General features: G+C 39.9%; 1 protein-coding gene across 4 annotated transcripts in view; it reads left to right on the forward strand.

The window, feature by feature from the left end:
- The first annotated feature begins 4,985 nt into the window (after window positions 1–4,985).
- The window catches only part of slc44a5b (solute carrier family 44 member 5b), a 34,467-nt gene continuing 18,561 nt past the window's right edge, over window positions 4,986–20,891 (forward strand). For 3 of the 4 annotated variants that reach the window (XM_051377069.1, XM_051377066.1, XM_051377068.1), the window contains exons 1-2: window positions 4,987–5,211; window positions 20,576–20,624. In XM_051377069.1, coding sequence (XP_051233029.1) covers window positions 5,175–5,211; window positions 20,576–20,624 — 86 coding nt within the window. In that variant the 5' untranslated portion in view covers window positions 4,987–5,174. Of the gene's footprint in view, window positions 5,212–20,575; window positions 20,625–20,891 lie in introns of all 4 variants that reach the window. The other variant, XM_051377067.1, reaches the window with a different exon arrangement.

Consider the following 20,891-nt stretch of genomic DNA (forward strand, 5'->3'; position numbering starts at 1 on the left):
CTACATATAAATGGACACTGGTGTGAGGCTGCTAAAATGGAGATAACATTTCTTTGAGCTCTTGTTACAGTTAAAGCCAGCATGAAGGATTCAGAGTTCTACTCTTATCTGAGAAATTGCTGAAAATAGTATCTATATCTATACCTAATGGCTCTCTGTTTAGATTAATGTTGGCATTATACACGTTTATATAAAACTATGCAAGTTGGAATCATTGTAGAAATTTTGATTATGTTTATATCATTATAACTTTTCCAATTTCTCTGCCTCTTTGCTGTTTTCTTTGACACCATATGGCCATATCATTGGTAGAATAATTGTAATCACCAAATTATCTGTATCACTGAGGAGCAGTGCCTCATAATGCACCTCGTCATTGTAAATTCAGTGGATTAGCGGCTGGCAGCCTGTGTGTTTTGATTAGAAGTGTCCCTGAGGTCCCAAATGCATCTCAAAACACAACTCCAGGGAGCACACACACACACACACACACACACACACACACACACAGAAACACAAGGGCAAGGCAAATGTCTGTGGAACGCAACTTTTTTTAATTAACTCGATCCTCCTATCCAGTGAGGCGCCAGACGGCTGTCTGCCTATGCTGAGCCAAATACAATACAAGTGTGAAATAATCTGCTCTGTTTGCACCTGTTTGCTGTGCCAAAAGCTGTTTGTTTTCACCCATTACAATGTCCCCAGCTTGAAGAGTAGATGCCTCAGGGTGTCAGTAAAGAAACTAAACTCAGACTAAAACTCAAGGCATTGTGAGTATGTTCCCAAAGCTCTTAATATTACAGAGCTGATATAGTGGTACAATATATATTATTTGAGGGGGTATGGCCCTAACTCCCATACTAAAAACTAAATATGTTGTCATGTCTTCTCTAACTTGATATGGGGTTGTATTTTCAGCAGGACAGACGCTACAGAATAATAATAGAAATATTACTGGAACTTTACAGGCAGCAGTGTGTCTCTATTATCCTCTCGCCCTCCTGCGACAACACATTGCTTCTTGTCACTTTGATCATGAAGGTGACACGACTCTGTAGAGTATATACAATATAGTATAGAACTGAGTATTTATAGTGGTAGAGAATATCATAGATCCAAGAAGAAACTGACAAGACAGAGAAAAAGATTAAATTACAAATCCGTCTGCTACTTCAGCACCACAGACAGCGCTATGGATTTATAGCACTGTTAGGCTTCTGGTATTTAGATAGATAGATTGATATTCCTTTATTTGTGGGGAATGGGGGAAATTCCAATGTAACAGCAGCAAAGATGGTAGAGAGAAAAAACAGTATAAATAAACAGTAAGAGTAGGGAAATAATAAAAACACTATGTACAAAAGAATCCACAACAACAGATAACACAAATAAGACAAAATAGTAGCAGCGGGGGAGGGGGGGGTTTACTGGGAGCAGTGCTGGTTGTTAAACAGTCTGACAGCAGCAGGAAGGAAGGTCCTACGATATCTCTCCTTCACACATTTGGGGAGTCTGTCGCTGAAGGAGCTGCTGAGCGTGGTGATGGTGTCCTGCATGTGGTGGGAGACATTGTCCATCAGTGATGATAGCTTTGCTATTATCCTCCTCTCTGCATCTCCTCCTGCACTGAGTCGAAGGGGCAACCCAGGACAGAGCTGGCCTTCTTAATCAGTTTGTCGAGTCTCTTCCTGTCGGCTGCTGAGATGCTGCTGCTCCAGCAGACCACTCCAAAGAAAATGGCTGATGCCACAACAGTATCAAAGAAGGACCTCAGGAGCACTCTCTGCACTCCAAAGGACCTGAGTTTCCGGAGCAGATAGAGTCTGCTCTGGCCTTTCTTATAAAGTGCCTGAGTGTTATGTTATTTCAGAGCCATGGTCAGGGCCATAGGTTCTAACATGTACAAAACTTGCACAAACCTAAGTCAGATAAATGAGTCGGGCAGACTTCATTAACATATTCAACTAAAGAACCCCCCCCAAAAGATGACTCCTCCAAAAGAGCAATTAGACCATTGTATGGTTCTTATACTATGAATCTATTGTGTTTTAATGTAATTTATTTTCAACAATCAATGTAAATTTCAACAAGAGAGAGCAATAACTAGACTCATAGGGTAACATTAGCCTAATAAACAATCAATCTGACTTTAATACCAATATGAATCTCAAATGCACCTGCAAAAAACAGTGGCGAAATGTTATTTGTATTCTCCAGTTCAGACAAATCTTGTGCACTTAAGCTGTGACACAGGGTTAAAAAGAGAGCAGTGGGAGACAGTTTCAAGCTTTATATCCTGGATTTTCAGGTCCAAGAGATAAAACACCTTCATTCTCTTTGCAAATTGTCTCCGCTTACAGACACATCATTGACTCATCAACTGGCATCCCTACCAATCACAGATGCAATTTCCTGTTGTGTGATATATGTTTCCCAGAGTTGTTGTGTTTATCCAGTTGATTGAAAAAAAGGCTCACAATCACCTGGTGCACTCTGTATCTCTGTTGCTTGTTTATGCAGTGATGCTTCTGCTGTACAGTGTTACTGAATCACTTCCTTTATGGTGGGACTTGGGGGATTTAAATTTTTTAGGAGTCAACAGGGTTGATTGCAACCACAGCAATTGTAACCACTGAATGAAAAAGAAAAAGGGTGATTGTGTTGAGAGAATCTCCTACTGCCTCTGATTAAACTCATTCACAATCCAAAAGGACAACTGCCACAGAGAAATAAATTACCTTTTGTCTCCAAGAGTGGAGAAAGGCTGCAAACCAAACCAGCACAAAATGTGACTGTGTCTGTTGTGCACCCGCTCGATTATGTAATTAGCAAGCTGTTGGCATCCATCATTTTCACTGAATGACAAGCAGATGGGCTGGCAACTCAGGAAAATACAGTTATTCTAAGAGGGGAACACGATTCACCTATAAAATGTCATTGTTCTTGTTCAGTGCCTCCAGGATTAGAACCTTTCCACTCCTGACAATGAACAAATACTTTGCTTGACCTTGCAACATATGATAACATAATGCTGTGGACATGTTCATTAAAAAATGAAAAATTGTTGAAAAGGGAACATCTGTACGTAGATAACAAGTTCCACAACTCTCTCAAGCTCACATATGAATACCTATAATATACCAGCTCTTTTCATTTCTAATGCAGGGATGCACACAACAGCAAACAGTATGTTTCCAACTGAGCTATACAAATCCAGGGTCCATCTGGCTGTGGCATCCATCTATTTATAGCATCAAAACCCAACTGTGTCAGACGTCAATAAACTGTTTAAAAGACATTACCAAAAAACAACCCAATCCTTTAACTATATACTGCTATGCTGGTTTTGTCTCTTCCTCTTTTTGTTGTTATGATGTGCTGCTGTTTCCTAACCTTTTGTATCAGGCACACCAGTGGGTCTCTGGTATCTAGATCTGAAGGAACAGCTCAAGGCCATAAAATGTTAAAATCCACTGGCCTAAACCTGTGCCACCAAGACAAATTATTCTACATTTACTGTATTGCACTTGGCAATAATACTGATTCCTGTGCTACTGGCAGTGATCCTGCCACATCAACATATGATCCGTCCCAGGGGAAGTCAATCCCATAATGACTGGCTTTTGGCAACCTGAGCTCTAATTACTTTCATCCACAGAGCACTAAGAAAGATATCACCTTTTAGATTTCAGTGTGTATTACAAATTACCTGTCTCATTTCTAATCCAATCTTACATTAAATTCATGAAATATTAATGTTTTGGATATTCTGTCATTAAAAAGGGATAATGTTTGGCAATGTGCAATTATTATTCAGGTAACATCCAGGGTGAATCCCCTTTGGCTGCAGCCATCACAGATAAAACAAATTTCTTTCTTGGTTTTACTTTGTTACTGAAAATCTCACCCTGTACCTGATTTCCAGTCTCTGCTGCCACTTCCTGGTCATAATCACTATGGTGGACTCATAATCAGTGTGTGTCTGTGTGAGTGCAGATATGGAAAGCTTCTTTTGTTTTCTGGGACTTTCAGATAGGAAATGTTGTACTTTTTACTCCATTACATTTATCAACATTTACTTTGTGGGACTATATATATACAGTCTATAAAATGTAATATACTCTGTTTAAATTACCCCAATTGTGTGAGACACCTGGATCACCCTGTTTTGACTCGTTTTTGCCGGCTCTTCTCAGGACTATCTGGCGTGTAAAGACTGTGCTTGATCTCTATTATACTGCTAGTTTTGCTGCACTTGTTTGGCTGGGTGAAGTTACAACTTTATTATTAGTTCTTGAAATGTGGTAATTGCAGCACAGCTCCACCCAACCACAAACTAATCAGCCAGGATCAGCAGAAAGACGTGTGTGGGTGTGCAGTACCTTCACATAAACTTCATATGAAGTGTTTTTTTTCCCAAATGTGTGAATGCAAGTCATATAATCTCGATTTATCAGACTTGAGTTAACAAATGGATTGCCTGTGAGTTTAACATTAATGACACATGATGACTTCACTTGCACCTGAACCTCATTGAAAAACTTGATATCCTCTCTATTTTATTACAGCTACAGACTCAAATGGGAGAAAGGAGGCAGAGAGAGGAATTTGCAATGTCACAGAAAACCCAGCTGAGGTCAGTGTTTCTCCACCGGGCGACTCAGCGTGGACAGAGATGCCCCCTAAAAACACTACCTGCAACATTGTCTGTATTATTAATCTACCAAAAAAAAAAAAATGCAAATCGCCACTCGTCTTGCAGTCACAGGCAGTGTAGGAAGGAACCCCTCTGTCCTATACATCGATTACAAAAAAATAAAATAAAAATCATACACCTCGTCATGTAAGCTGACAGACTGCACAAAACGACGTGTGTTTGCGCTTTAAATCCCATCCTAACAAAGGGAAAGAGGGGCAGCCAGCAGCGGCTCCGCGGCGCACTGCGGCCCCTTTAAGGCCGCTCTGGAATAATTAATGACGTCGCGCTGTAAACACGACTGACGCTCAGCTGCGTGGCCGAAGCATCCTCCAAGAGCCCGAGACCTCTCCAGGTTCCCGTGTTTATTTCTCGACGGGACCGCTGAAAGGCACTGAAATAACTGCGGTTCACCTCGACTCTCATATGCGGTCTCCGAAACCAAGACGACGGTGCTGCATCTGTCCTACTAAGTGCCATGGCTAGAAAGACGGACATCCCCTCCTCTTACTATGGTGAGTCGGTTCGTCTTTGTTGTAAACGCCAAGATATTTTCCCTGTGTACTGTGTAACGTTATGACAGCGGGGGTATAACGGTGTCTACTTTAGCCCGAATGCTGTTTGACCCCTTACTGTGATTTACAGGGACGTTAGCTAGCTTACATTGTCAGTTAACTATTTAAAGGCTATTTAACGGTTGACATCAAATACGCAGTAACGGTTGAATAACGTTTTATAACGGTTTTGACGTTCGAATAAGTAACGTTAGCCTAACGTCTTTTTTTGTGTGTGTGTGTTTCTTAAATCTGCCTCATGAATTATCCCGAGCGTTAACTCCGGTGGTATAACCTAACCTAATAATCGTTGCCTTGTATTGTTTACCTCGTGTAAAAGTCCTCACAATGAGGAGACTCGTATTATAGCTTAACAATAAGTCTTATTACTTTCCTCCTCCACTTGTCGTCGGTCTTTTGTTGTAACGTTAAACGTCTTCTCGGTAGCTAACTGACGTTAACTTAGTGTGTAACGGTATGACAACAGCACATAAGTTAACGTTATCTGCATTACAGCACCTTCATCTATTCTTCTGAGTTTAACCAATATATCGTTTGGTCTGTCTAACTCAGCCATAGACTGTCCGCAAAATAATTTTTTTCTCCCCCAAAAGCCCAAGATGAGGCCATCAGATTGCTTTGTTTTGCTCTAACATCAGTTACAGTTTAAGACAAAGAAAAGATGAAAGCTAACATTAATCCTCAACATTGAGAAACTGGAATAGAGAATATTTGGTGTTTGCTAATGGACTAGTTTATTGTCAGCTGGTTATTTAAAGGTTGACATTGCAGTAACTGCAACAGATTTATTTTTGTGTTAACGGCTGTTTAACTAACTGGTTACATGAGTGGGCATAATACCCCAGAGTGTTAACGACATATTTTTCACTCTACACTGTATTAAAAATATCCTTAGTTAACTCCTGATGTTCATATGTGCAAAAAAAAAAAAAAATGCTTACATTACAGTAAGAGTAACAACAATCAGTCTTATTTTCTACTTTACTCGTTCACATGGAGGATAATTACCCCATTATACAGCTGCAGTCCAGGTAGTGGAGTTAGTAAGGAAGAATGAAGGCAATGTCCTCTGTTAACAGTGTTTCTAACAAAGGATTCATTGTGTGCAAGTGGCATTTTCGCTGCTTCAGGCGTATGGATATATTTAATCCGTGGGCAGATTCTCTGTCCATTAACGTAGCCTGTTTTAGTAATCACAGTGTTTATCACAGCAATATAATCCTTTGTCACCACCAGATGCCACACGGTGTCTTTCCTCGGAAACAATGAGCAGTTTATACTGGTGATTCTTTTTTTACCATACTGGTGGCTTTGTAGGTCTGATGCCAGTCTTAGTACCTCCCCAGCTGAAGATATTTTTGTTCTCTACTGTATTTAGTAATCTTCAGTATATATATAATAACTAAAACATAAATATTTAGTGCTTCTTCTTTCACAGTGGCATTCTTGCTGTCAGTGTACACAGCTACTCTCAGGCTACTACTGTACAAGACTATCATGGGATGGGAAACTAACTTGCTATCTAAACCCAGACTAAATGATCCACCACACTGACAGGGCGACTAATGGTCCCCTTTCCGTGAAACATTTCTTAGCAACATTAAAAAATGAATGTATTAAAGTTATTTTTATGTGGCTGTAGTCAGGGTGTAACTTCAAGCATATCGACAGTGACCCAATATCATATATTCACAAAAATCCAAAGTTATGTTATTACATATATGAGCTAATCTTTCCTTCCCCAGCTATAATGCAGAAGTTTGTATAATTACTAACTTTTCCATGTCACTCTTGTCAGTATCAGCACTTACAAATACATCATGTCATCCATCTCTGTCCAAGTCGTAAATAATAATTACACCCAAGATGACAGTCAGGGCGGCTTGATCCTTGGATACAGCGGCTGTGCAGTTTTACAGTGACACAGGCATTTTCAAGTCTGCTCCTGACGGCTTTTGATGGGGAAATGCTACTGTGTCTTTCTGGTTATTTCCCCACATGCTGACCCCTGTGTGTCCCACAGACCTCATGACTACAGCACTCTGCCAATCACGTCTGCAGCCTGTCAGCTGTAGTTGATTCTCACTGCTCTCTGCAGACATGCAGCTCACCATTGGGGCCTTCACATCCTATCACTCCCTGTTCAGAAGTTCAAGCTGGTACTTTACAGTGTACTATAAACCCGACGTTAGAGATTGTGTGTAAAGTGTTGTAGGTAAACAGCTACAGAGCCTGTGTAATATTATTTTTATATACATTATTTAGATACAGTGAATGTGCATCATTACAGAAGTTAATATATGTATTAGCTTCTGTATACATATACTTTCATTATCTTCTCTTGCTTCAACTAAAGTGCTTCCCTCCAGAGAATTGCATAAAATATAGTGAGACAGTTTAATTAAGGAACATAATTTTGCCCTAACAGCGTCCAACGGCCTAGCTAGTGGAGCATGGGATGGAGCTATGGTGCCTCACTATGTTTAGGTCAGCTGCTTTATGTTATTGGCTCCCTGGTGCTTCGGTTCCATCAGCTAGCTTGGCGAAAGAGTATTTTGGTCTCACAATTGAGGAGAGAACGACAAGACAAATTTCACATCAGCATACTCTTCCCCCGCAACTAATGTTTCACACGCTGCGTTTGTTGAACTGTGGACTAAATGTGGAGTGCAGAGCAGATAAAATCACATTTGCTGTTGCTGGTAATGTACCCAGCATTTCTGGCTTTCGTTAGTGTTTTATTTCTCTTATTCCAAAAGAATGGATGATTCTGGCCAACATATTATTTTCAGTTTAGCTAGTTGGATAGATCTTCTAGGTCCATCTATCTGAACTGTGAGTATATTGATTCTGATGTCAGCTTTGCAGAAAGAAAAAGGGGTTTCTTCTAGACTTGTCACATTGCTGTAACACTCAATTGTCGCACAGGAAGAAAATAGAAAAAAACACCAGTTTCTAGCCAGAAGGCATGCTTTGTGGAAGAAGTGCTAGTGTTCTCGCTTTTTTTTTTCTCAACAGGAAAACCTCCTACTCTCTGGAAAGTTATGAGTATACATTTCTGGGAAACTTGGAAATCATTAACTGAAGCAGAGGTAGATAAGGCGGGATGAGGGACTGCCATGATGCCATTGCACGATAACATTGATTTATTACCTAGCCCTAATATAAAGTTTTAATAAACATAAATTGTATGCGCTGTCATTAAAGAAAGAAGCAAAAACACTTAAGAAAGCATCAGTGAGCCATGTTTTAGCAGCTGGTCAAACAACCTGCCATCCCATCATTCATGTTCAGCAGTTCTCCACTTGCTCTACATCCCAGATTCAAATGTACCCTTGTGGCTAGTATATTAATGTTTCTCACTATGTAGCAGGTGTTCAGTGGTTTTATACTGTACTGCTGAAATGTTCAGTCAGTCAGGAAAGTAGAAAAATTGCTCATAATCATTCTGACAGGTTTGTAAGTAACAATTTAGATATGAGTTCCATTCACCACAGAAAGTGTTGAGTCTGGCACACTGTTAATTAACAAATTTCTCGCATGGGCAGCTTCCCTAAACGCTGCATTTTTATACTGAGTCAATGCAGAGTCTTGACAGAAAGCTGAGAGCCTTAGTTTAGAATCACACATTCAAAACCTCTTCCTGTAAAATTGCAGTCAGACAGGGTTATGGCTCAAATGGCCCATTTTGCACCTAAGACTAAGTGTTATTATGGGCTTTTTAAGTGTCACTGTCCTCTTCAAATACTCATCTCAGATGAAGACTGATGCTCACTCTGCAGTGCTCCTACATATTTTGTTAGTCTTTATGGCATTTCAGCTCATTATTTTTAACAAGGTTATGTTCTTTTGCTACTAATTTCATGTGTCTCTTCTCAAGAGATAGCTGTGTCGGTGCCTGGAAGTTTGAAGTATATTATTCACACTAATGATAGGGTGAGTCAGTAAATAATTTCAGAGATTCACTTCTGCACAGTGGCAAGCGTTGGATGGTTATTTGTTCGAGTCTGTGAAAATGGGACATTTAGCTGTGAAGTGGCTGCCTAGGTGACAGCAAGGGGACTTTAAATTTCCAATTTGCAGTACAAATATAGTCAGTGTTTGTTTGTGACTAGAAGGCCAAGTGACATTGACAGTGATTTATAAAAACACAACCCAAAGATACATTGGAAAATGAGTGAGAGACACAGCTATGTTCATGCTAGACACGTAGGTTTTGAGTCTCGGGTGCACAGTGTGACTTAAAATGGCTTTTGATCGGTCTAATGTGCAGCTAGCTTTTGTAACAAATGAATTATTATCTTAAGAACAAAAGAGACATGGTGTTTTGATGTTGTGAACATGCTTTTTTGCACAGGTGAGGTCTGCATTGCACCTTGCAGGTTTGTCTATATCAGGGTTTTAGTGGCTTTGGCGCGGATCCAAGTTTGATGTGTGCAGACTGCTGAAAGGCAGAGGTTAAGAGGATTCCCTGTTGGAGAACACAGGCAGTGAAGTGATATTAATATTGGCCAAATCAAGACATTGGCCTTCCCTTAGGGTGTAGAAATTAATTGTACTCCTACCTAAAAGAGAGTTTTACCTGGTTTAGGAAATCTAGTTTGTATAACCATGAATTAAGATTCACAATCTGTGATGTACTGTGACACACGCAGAAAGACACTTCATTAGCAGTTTTCTTATATTAAATCTGGACAGTATCTGGAGAGTCAGGTTGGGACATTGTCCACAGTTGCCCTTTTACACATGTAGCACACAACAGGAGACTGTCCATGTCAGACACGTTCTCACCTACTGGAAAATCTCTTTATGGTTTAGGTGAGGGTTGGCGCCTGGGTAAAACGAGGACTCATCCTCACTCACTATGGTACGCATTATGATGCCAGTTAGGAAAAAAATGTTTGGAGTGTTTTTATGTTTTAAAATAGACTAAATAAACATAATCTAAAGAAATTTTATAAAAAATGTTTTTTTAAACACATTTTTGGGGTTTGTTGCCTGTAGGTAACATTGTACCATAATGGTGCTAAAGTGGAAAAGTTTTTAAAGTGAAAGAGTTTTTTTTTAAAATTTGAACATAATTTATTTCATAAACATGTGTAAAAGATTCAATAGCTTCAACAGGTTACAATACATGCCATTTTAAATTGAAAAATATTATAAAAGGAACTATTTTAAAGGGTTTCTTGTCTGTATGTTGCCTGTAGGCAACATTGTACCATTGTGGAACAACCCACTGTAATGAATGTTTTGAAGAGTTGTAATTCTAAGCGTAAGCGTAATTCTTCAAACTTTAAATGAACGTATTATTAAAACAAAGATCATAACCATTTGCAAAACAAGAAACTGATGTCAGATTCCAGTGTTTGATCATCACTCCTTCATTTCAATGCGTGTTTCCTCTCAGTCCCCTGTGTCTTTCCTGATGTGCGTTGCCATCATTTGTGGTGTTGCTGCTCAGTGCTTATGGAACTCCATGAAGCAGTTTTTTTCAGGAGTGAAGAACAGCTAGGTGACACATTTTGTGCACTGCTCTTCCATTATACCCTTACATCCTGGGTATTTGCACCTGCCATTTTTCTCCACCCAAAGAGGTCAATGGTCAGTGATGTCCTGACACACAGGTGATGATGGCACTGCATTCTTCATCACTAATTAATTCTTATTCAACTTCACTATGCTCAACCTGAAGTGTGATTTCTACCCTCTACCTCCTTAAAGGGGTATAGAATGAGGCTGAATTCATTCTGTAAATGGAGGGAAATGTGTGGAAATTATAAGCAAAGAAGACGAAGTTATAAGGCTAAATAAGGCAAAGTTCACTATGGCCTACAGAGTATAGTAATAGTCTGAACTTTACTGCAACAAACATCAAATGTATCTTTGTTAAATTGTAAAGATCACATGCTTTTGAACATTATATATGCTTTTGAACATTATATATACCTAAACACACACTACCAAAATCTCATGCTGCCATGGTGATTCCATAATGGTTCACTGTTGCCTCAAGGCAACATATGCAATTGTCCATAATGGTACGTTGTTGCCTCTGGGCACCAGTTGCATTTTATCAAGTTTCCATTATTTAATTAGCCCAAAAAAATTGCAAAGTTCCTGGAAATGATGTTTTCACACCCTTTTTATGGTGCAATTGCAAAGCTGTTTCCTTTGAAAATGTCTGCAAAAAAGGGTTTCAATATGGCTTCCTGAAAGTCATGTGACAAATTAAAGCATTGTTATTGGTTCCCTATGGTCTTCCCTCTTTTTAAAAGTACAGTATCATTTAAAAAAGATGCATTGTGGAGATTTGACAGGCCAAAAATGGGTGTGTTGCCTGAGGGCAACATTGTACCACCGTGACTCTTTTTGCTTTGATATCAATACTACATGTATTTGGATGTATCTGAAATATAAATAAAAGAGTGGTAAACAATATATAGGCAATCAGAAAAGCTTACATAGCAGCTACACTCCGGGCATCATCATCAACACACCCACTCGCTCACTGCAAATTCTCCAGACACTGACCTGCTCTATTCATACATGGGCTCAATTGGATTGTGCACGTTCTGTGCCATGCATCAGCAGCACGCGTGCTGGTAGACCAGGCCATTTTGTATGAAAAAAGAAGGGGGGAGCTTATACATCATGTATGTATATTATGGTTAAAACTATAAACCAAACACTACCAAAAAGTAACATTTGCTTTTTGGAACATAAAATAGCCATATACCACCGCCAAGTTGCCGCTGCACGAATATTTATTTGAATAATAAATACAAATGGAGTAACTTTATTGTTATAGGGATGTCACAATACCAGAAATGTTGTAGGCCATACACAATACCAGTCAGCTTCCATGATTCCCAATACCCAATTTGATACCATGGTAAAAAAAAAAAACAATAAGTCTCATGTAAACAAACAATCACTCCTTTATTAAAAAACATTTGAACAACAACAGTGGCATGTAGCCTCCAAGTAATAAATACAAAGAAACAACAACTCTACATACTTGTTTCTGCTTGCCTGTTTGAAAATCAAAATCAGCCTAGATGTGTTTAATTTTTTTAAATCTTGCGTTTTAAAGAGCCCATATGTAACATTTAGGAGGGTCTATTGGCAGTAGTGGAGTATAATATGTTTTCATTAGTGCATAATCACCTGAAAATAAGAATCGTTCTGTTTTTGTTGGAATGAGCTATTTTTATCTACAGATGATGCAGGTTGCTATCAATGGAAATACTGTAATTACGGATGAGTCTTCTTCCTCCTCCTGTATGCTCTGCAAGTGCGATCCCTCATCTTGTTTCCACCATGTGAGCACCACATCTGACAGGAACAATCTTCTGTTGTGGTCTACATGCATAAAGGGGCAATATACATAGTTTTGCCTTATTCTGTCTTGTTTTTTTCTGGATACCAACACTAATTTCTAATTTCTGATTTTGTATAGGAAAAATGTGGAATTATTTGTGGGAGTTCCAAGATAAGTCTTGAATACTGAATGAGACTAAAGGATTCTGTGAGGTTTAGGTGTTTGTATAAGTGTGTTTCTTCACCTTGGTATGAATATTGCATATTTTTATATCAAGATGTGGCCTGTCCTCTTACGTTTAAATCTTTATAAATCCAGGCCAAAGCCGACTGAGCCTGTCACTGATCTACAGTAGCAGTAGCGAGTCTCGTTTCACAGGAACACAGGGCTGCCACTGACATGCCTGGAGGCTCCCACAGAAAGTAACCAAGGTCACAAAGCCCCAGCCACAATACTGCTACTTCTCTGCTCGGAGCAGCAGGCTAGCTGTCAGCGTCTGACACTCTCAGATGCTAACTCCCCTCTTGGGGGTCGAATCCCATCCCAGATCCCACTATTCTCAGCTATTGAGGGGATGGCAGCTAGCACTGTGTCCTTGCTTCCCTCAGAAATATTCACAGTAAACACTGTTCACACACTGATAGAAGTTAACCCAGTGGGCTACCAAACCAGATATGCCAAGATATGCCAAGCACTCAGTCCTCGACCATCTGCTAATAGTTGAGAGGATCCCAAGGGACTATGCTAAGTAAACCTAAACCAGAGATCTGGATGTTGTTGTCTTGTCTCAATAAGGAGACAAGCACTTTAAAGGTTGTACTGTTCTCCAGAGAGAGAAAATAAGAGCAAGGCAGGAAAGATGCTTTTGGATACAGAAGGGCGATAGAAGAAAGGCAGAGAAAAAGAGAGTTATGGTGATACAGGAAGATTGTTTGTGGGTATTATCTCTCCACATTTTAATATTATGAAAAGGGGAGCCATCTGGAGCTTTTTAACTGCTTTGATTCTTTCAGAGATGGACTCGAAATTTTCTTTTTTCTCTCTTTTCTGGGGAATGTGGGAGACTTGTGTGATCATGATGCTGTTTCCAATTGTGAATTTGTGTTATTGTGTTTTTCGTGTGTGCATGCATACAAGGTTTAGTGAGATGTGAGAGTGTTGCCTGACTCAACTGAAACATTGCCAGTAAATGTCTTCCCCCCCATGTCCCTCTTCATTCCCTTCAATTTGTACGTGTTTCGGATTCAACTGTGAAACTTTGACAGTGAATCTCTGCCCTACAGATTACTGCATGACATCCTCCTAATCTTGTATTCTATCACAGCTTTTACTGGCCCCAGTATCTCTATGGCAGTGATCCACACAAGCAGCTTTGTTACTCGTGTGCCACGTGCCCAACACTAATGTTGCAGCAGGAGAAACCTGAACACGGCTCATTTTTAAATACAATCTAGAAGAAAACACAAAGTCCCAAAGCCATGTTACTGATGTTGCTTTCCTCTATGGATTGGCAGAAGCTAGCGCTTTCATGAAATATGAATGAACATACAGCACAGCATTCAGACTTACAGACTACACCTACCCTGCTGAGCAACATCATTATGCTGAATTTTTAACATTTCTATTTTCTCTTTTTTGTTTGTTTGTAGCTGGATCTAAGCCCAACATAGCTTTGACAGAAGTGCAATCTCTCAGAGCACTTCACTCTCTCCAGGTCTTGGAAATGTTTATGAATCAGCAGAGTGAAAACAACAAAAAAAGTCCTTTCCGAATGGCCCCTCTGACCCAACCCATGTAGAGCACCTGCGGTGTTCGAGCTGTTTGCCTGACCACGGTATGAAAGAGGCCTGTGTTGGACAGTGGAGCCTGGGGACACTGATGCCTGTGTCTGCCCGTGTTGATGTGTCTGTGTACTGGATGTGTTAATGGAGACGAGCTGAGGAAACCAGGAAGGGGGGGCTGTGGAAACTGGATAGAGGAAGTGAAGAAAGTTTTACTTTGGAGGGTGTGATGACAACACTATACTGTATGATTAGTATTCCCACCCCTTTTAATATTTGACAGTTATGTGCTTCGTGGACTTTAATTTCTTGGCTTGGATTCTCTATATGTGCTGTAAGCTGATGCCATTTCATTCGCTGGTGATCTTTGCTCTCACATTAACAAATCTTACAGTATCTGAAGTGATATTTGCCACATTAAGTGTGTGTGTGTGTGTGTGTGAGAGAGAGAGAGAAAGAGAGAGGCTCAGTTAATGCACATAATCCCTGAGCAGTATAACCTTGTGATAAAGTGAGCCAGAGGAGATAAGTACGCAATTTAGTCTCCTCCCAAATTGTGAAAATACAAGTCGATGAACTGCTTCTGTGACTTTCCCCTGAAGCTTTATCACTCCAGGCCGGGTTGTTACATCTGGCTCTCTTCCAGCACAGGCACTATGAAGTTGATTCTCAGCAGTCAATCTCAGCATATACTTCAGAATCTGTCTGACAGGTACGGACTTCAAATTGAGGCATTGTCACAGTGCCTTTAAATTTTTTTAGAGCACTTATTACACCTCTATTGGTAGAAGGGATTTTTAATGTATGTCACAGACATAATGTGATAAGTCTTCGCCACTGTAAATTCATCCATAGATCTTGTTGCTAGGGCAGAATAGCAGCAAGTGCAAATGGGATTGGAGAGCGAAGATTACTGCCAAAGCCTTTGTCTGATCCTGATGTGTAATTCCTCACCCCGTCCAGCCGCATTGCCTCAGAGCCTTTGATTACCACCATGATTGTTGTGTTATGCGTAAATCTTTCAGTCACAGCAGGATACAGTGGCATTATCCAACACTATGTCAATAGAGGAGACTAGCAGTTAGTGGAGCTAAGAGCTAAGAGTGACTGTCCCAGTGAAGCATGCCTGCCAGGCTTTTTCCAAATGTTGTTGACTACAGACCCTCATTCAGCCTGACTACAGCAGCAGCACACATCCAGTCCACCAGCCTCATCTCCTGCACTGGCAGACCGCAGTGCAGTCTAAACAGCCGTCATCTAATGCAGAGTCTGCTGGTGTCCAGGCATCACTGATGATTTTCAACACTCTCTTTTAACCCTTTATTGAAATCTGACGAAAGTTCATTAGCCTAGTGGAAGTAGTGAAGCTGTGAGTAGGAACAGCCGCTAAAGCTATATTTAGCTTAGCTGAATAAGCACACGCTCTGTCACCTGGATGGTATTGTGTTAGAATTAAGGGGTTTCTAATCCTTATATTGAGTTTGCTGTGCACTATTTTATAAAGTGCTTTTGCTATTAGAGAGTATGCTTGCACAATCATTGTTTGTTTTTGAGTTCCCTCTGTCATACTGTATTGACAGTTTTGTTTCCTGGGTTTTGATCAACATAATGAATGCCCTCATTTTTCATGGTTTTTTTTGTGGTGAACCTTGCTGCCTGCCTGCCTGCTGGTCCTTACTGCCCTTACTGGCAGGCTCCACAACTCCAAACAGTAGGCTGATCAAGAAACCACTGACATGACTCTGAAAAAAGGCTCTGTGCCCTGACACTCACTGCACCACAATCTGTCCTCTCACCACTGGCTCTCCTTGATCTCAGTGTGATTCAGCTTGCCCTCACCATATGGACTAACCTGTTTTTATCACAATTGCTCCGGCGCTTTGGAGACCTGCATGTGTTTTGAGTATTCACGCAACTGAGGAAGATCAATGAAAGGTTGTTGTTTTTTTTCAATTAGATTTTATTATTTCCTTCACCGACATTCTAAAAAGCGGTCTATCCAGTGCATACATATAACTAAATAAAACATATAAATAAATAAAACACAACAACAGCAGATACAAGTAAACTCTCGACTTGAGAGAAGGGAGACAATCTGAACCCCGATGAATGCTTCCTGAATTATTTTCATTATGATTCATCCGTCATTCATTGTTGGTCCACAAAATGACAAAAACTGATGGAAAATTATCACTATTTCTTCCAAAGCCTAAGGTGATGTCCTCAAAAATCCTATTTTGTCCACAACCCAACGTTCATGTCAGTTTACTGTTATAGAGGACTAGACCAGTCTAACTAAACCAGAACATTTTTACATATGAGAAGCTGAAATCAGAGAATTTGGGCATTGTTCTTCTCAAAACATTACTCAAAAATATTTTTTGGAGCTTTTATCGACTTTAATGGATAGGATAGCTGAAGGCTGACAGGAAAGGGGGAGAGAGAGAGGGGATGGCACACAGCAAAGGGTCACAGGTCAGATTTGAACACATGGCTGCTGCAGCAAGGACATGAGGCGCCAGCTCTACCAGCTGACCTACCAGTGTGCTCAGAACTTTCCAATTTTGAAAGTTACTTCTGTATCAATATTTGGATACGGAATCACCTCAGATTTGGCCCAAATTATCTGGCAACAGATCCAAAATGTCATCAGCAAAAATTTAAAACCAGGTTTTTTTTTTATCCTTATGAATTCAACTTGCATTGGGCCCAGTCTAGTAGCTACTATGTATTTTGCTCACCCCCAGCAGCTTCACCTCTAATTAGCTGTGATGTGAGTTAATGTGATGCAGCCTGCTGGTGATGTGGGTGTAGCAACAACCACTGAGATATAAAAGCAATTGGAGGCAACTTAAGACACAACACAGAGGAATAGTTCACTCTGTCGGTACATCGGGCACAGTGGCTGCCTTTAAAAGGCCCAAATTAAAGTCTGAGTAGTATGGAGCTATTTTCAGTTATTTTCAGTTTGCATTTTTCAACTGAATGTAAGTTGGGAGGCTCGGCCCTGGTTCTTGGCATTTGACTCACTTCAGGTGTCTTGTGGTAGAATTATACAGGATTATTTGTATGATACATAAATACGTGTTTGGGCTCTGTTCTCAGCATCGTAGACCACTTATTCGAAAAACAGAGTAGCATCCTCTTATATTAAATGCCAGTGCTCTGCAAATGCTGCAGTGAGCACCTGGTCTGGTGACATTGTGTCCTTGGCTGAGGAATTCACACACCTAACCCAGAACGTCTCCTTTTTTTAAAACTGAAACACAACTCCAGTGAGGGACTTTCAGTGACAGCCAAACAGATGGCATTAAAATAGGGTTTTTAACAACAAGGACAAAATAAAAAAGGGACCTGGTACCAAGAACCAAAAGATATTTGATGACTAAGAACTGAAATGGTCAGAATCACACTAAGTGAATGTAAGGAGAGTTGCACATAATCCCATGTAGTCATAAAACTAAATATACTCCCAATATACACTTTGTAAAAATGAACCAAGACAGAAATAGGGCAATGCCAATTCACTGATATTCTGGTCCAGTGTATTGTTTTGCTGCTGACTGTGCAGCTTGAGGACATCCGAGTTGTTGGTGAGCGAAACTGTTGCTCTATCCTTTTTTATTTAATTTATTTTGCTGTTGGGTCAGAGATTTGGCATCTCTATCCTTCCACCACTGCTGTGGTAGCAGGATCCCATTGGGGAGTAACAGGCATGAATATATGCTTTCACACATGGAAATGTGTATAACATCCTGGCTTTTTAATACCTTATCTTCATGCAGCTTTAGAAACCTTTTCTACAGCAGGAATTCGACCATGGCCAGACAATTGTCAACTCACTTGCTCATTCAGCAACGGGGTCTGTGCTGTGCTCAATCAGTTGTTTTTCCAGCTAGAGAGGAGAGTTTTTTTTTTTCCCCCATATATGTGTTGTATTACAGGGTTTATCATATTGCATCTGTGTGTTGTTGCAGTTGTGTCCAATCCAGGCACTACAGACTTATGATCACCAAGCTAGCATATATGTGTAAACAATGCTCAACAATTAGAACATGCTCAGCTACAGTTCTTTCACTACACTTCAATATGTGTGATACATTTGTTGAGGATGCAAAATAATATAGACTTACTGTTAGTATTGCCTTGATTTTTGCATTTACTGTATTTGGATATTTACTGACCTTTATGCAGGAAAGCCAGTACAGTCTTGAGAGTTGTATGTCTTAGATTCTTTTTTTTCAATTTATTTGCGTGATTTTCTTTTTATAAATATTGTATGAGCATTGTTGAAGGGAGCCTGAGAACAAGATTTTCATTGCAAACGATTGCTTCACTGTTTGTTGTGCATATGACAAATAAAGGAAAAAAAAACTTGTACTGCAGACAACCAAGACATTTAGTGGAAGTATGACTGGTATCTACACCACAATGAGTTCACAATGTATGGTGCCATTATAATGGTAAAATAATGACAGATAACATTGCCAGCACAGGTGTTACAGTTAACTGGAGCATTTTGCATTTTGTTGTTTATCTCATAAGAATATATTTTTAATTTTCTTAAAGCAATGTTTAACAAACCATCATGTACACTTTATCCAATAAAATGGAAGGTCAACTATGTCATGTGACTATTGTCAGTACTGGTTTTGTCTGTGAGAGACAGTGAGAGGAAGAGAGACAATTCGACAATAGCCTAGGTATTGCTAATCAATGAACTTGAACATTTCAGCGAGTGTATCATTCAGTGTACACCATGGATCTTATGAAAGTTGCTCACTGAGGTGTTCCTGTGTTTTGGGATCCATAGAGCACTACAGTCCTCTACCGAGCCAGTTGAGAGCATGCGCCCTGGCAGACTTTCTCTTTCTCTTCTAGACTTTCTAAATGTTATGGGACTGAATGGATCAAATTCTGATAATTAAAAGATTAATTTTAGAGCATTTGTGACGCTCCAAAAAATGTATCCACTGTTTTACAGCCACTACACACAGAACTGCGTTAATGAACAAGTTCACTGATGTCTTCACAACTGAGAGCGCTACTCTCCAGAGATCAAAATGCAGTTGTGGAAATGTTCCAGAATAAACTAAACTAGTCATGTTAATTGTGATGACTGATTGTATCCCGCGATGCAAAAGTATGGCTCTTAATGTGTTTTTCATCGTTTTTGGATGACTGTGGTCCTCTGTGGGGTCGAGGCATAAGCTAAATCAAGCACCGACACTGTTATTAGGATCCATTTGCTGTTGGTTTTGCCCTTTTAATTGGATTTGTGATCAAAATAAAACTTTTAAAGCGTTATAAAATCGGGTCTTTTTATAGTACATTCAGAACAGGCCCACCAGATTTGCATGTACGTAGTACAGTGTACTAATTCCTCACACTTTTAGAAGCAAGGCTGGCTCATACATCTCTCGGCTGGACCAGTTTGGGGAATGGGCAGATGGGAGATAGGCCCACTCATGCTGCCCCTAAGTCTGCCCCAGCTGGTTGGAGATATTACACTCCATGTGTGATGATTAATAGGTCCTCAGGAACACGTCATACTATTTGTTTCAGCTGGGGTAGAGACTACTTGGGCACCAAAGAGGCATCCAGTGATGAATGCAAATATGCTCCCTCACACCTACAAGCGCACGCAGTCAGTTTTAGCCCCTTGGATGACTGATAGTGCTTGCAACCATGGTTCAGTATGTACTCCGCTGGGTCAAATGGGGAATCCTCACTGTGACCCAGATAAGCTGTTTGTTTAAGAGTTGTTAAAATGATTTATGGTATTCTGTGTTAGCTACATTGTAATGGCTTTTACTGCTTTAGCTTAGTATGATCATCCTTCTTCATCCCAGCGCTGCTACTGTAGGGGACCTGCACTGTGAAATGGCCTAGTTTGTCCTGGCCAGTAGCACAGCAGGTTAACTTGTGATACTTTACTAGTATAGTATGTGGTGTCAGTGTTGGTGAAATGTTGCTCATAACCGTTACAGTGTTATTGTCTCTATCTTTTCTATGTTTCGTTTCGCTCTCAATTACATTCTCCAAGGAAGCAGAAGCACCATAAAAACAGTCTTTCATCTTATTTTGTTGGTGAACTAGATATTAGTTGGTTTTTGCTGTGTGTTCTTTATGCATTCTGTCAGTGAATTTTATTATTGTTCTATGACTTAACTAATTTCCCTATTCTCTGCTTGTCTTATAGGTGAGCCACGCAAGTTTGACCCTAGCTTCAGAGGGCCTGTTCATAACAGGTACTACATTTACTCAACACCACCACCTCTTGTTTCATAGTATTTGCATCAAATGATTTAGCAGTGAAGAAAACAAAACAAGACTAAACCAAAAATGTGTTTACTTGCAGTGCACAATAAAGTGACTGCATTACAAAGGTAACAAAATTTGAAACATTTTGTCATTGTTGAAGACAATAACAGGAAACCAAAATCTATTCACCTGCTTTGTATTAGAATGGAGGCAGAAATCTCAGAGATGGATATCTCAAAACTTAAATAAATTCA

The sequence above is a fragment of the Dicentrarchus labrax genome, unplaced genomic scaffold (genome assembly GCF_905237075.1).
Source record: "Dicentrarchus labrax unplaced genomic scaffold, dlabrax2021, whole genome shotgun sequence".
Taxonomy (NCBI): domain Eukaryota; kingdom Metazoa; phylum Chordata; class Actinopteri; family Moronidae; genus Dicentrarchus; species Dicentrarchus labrax.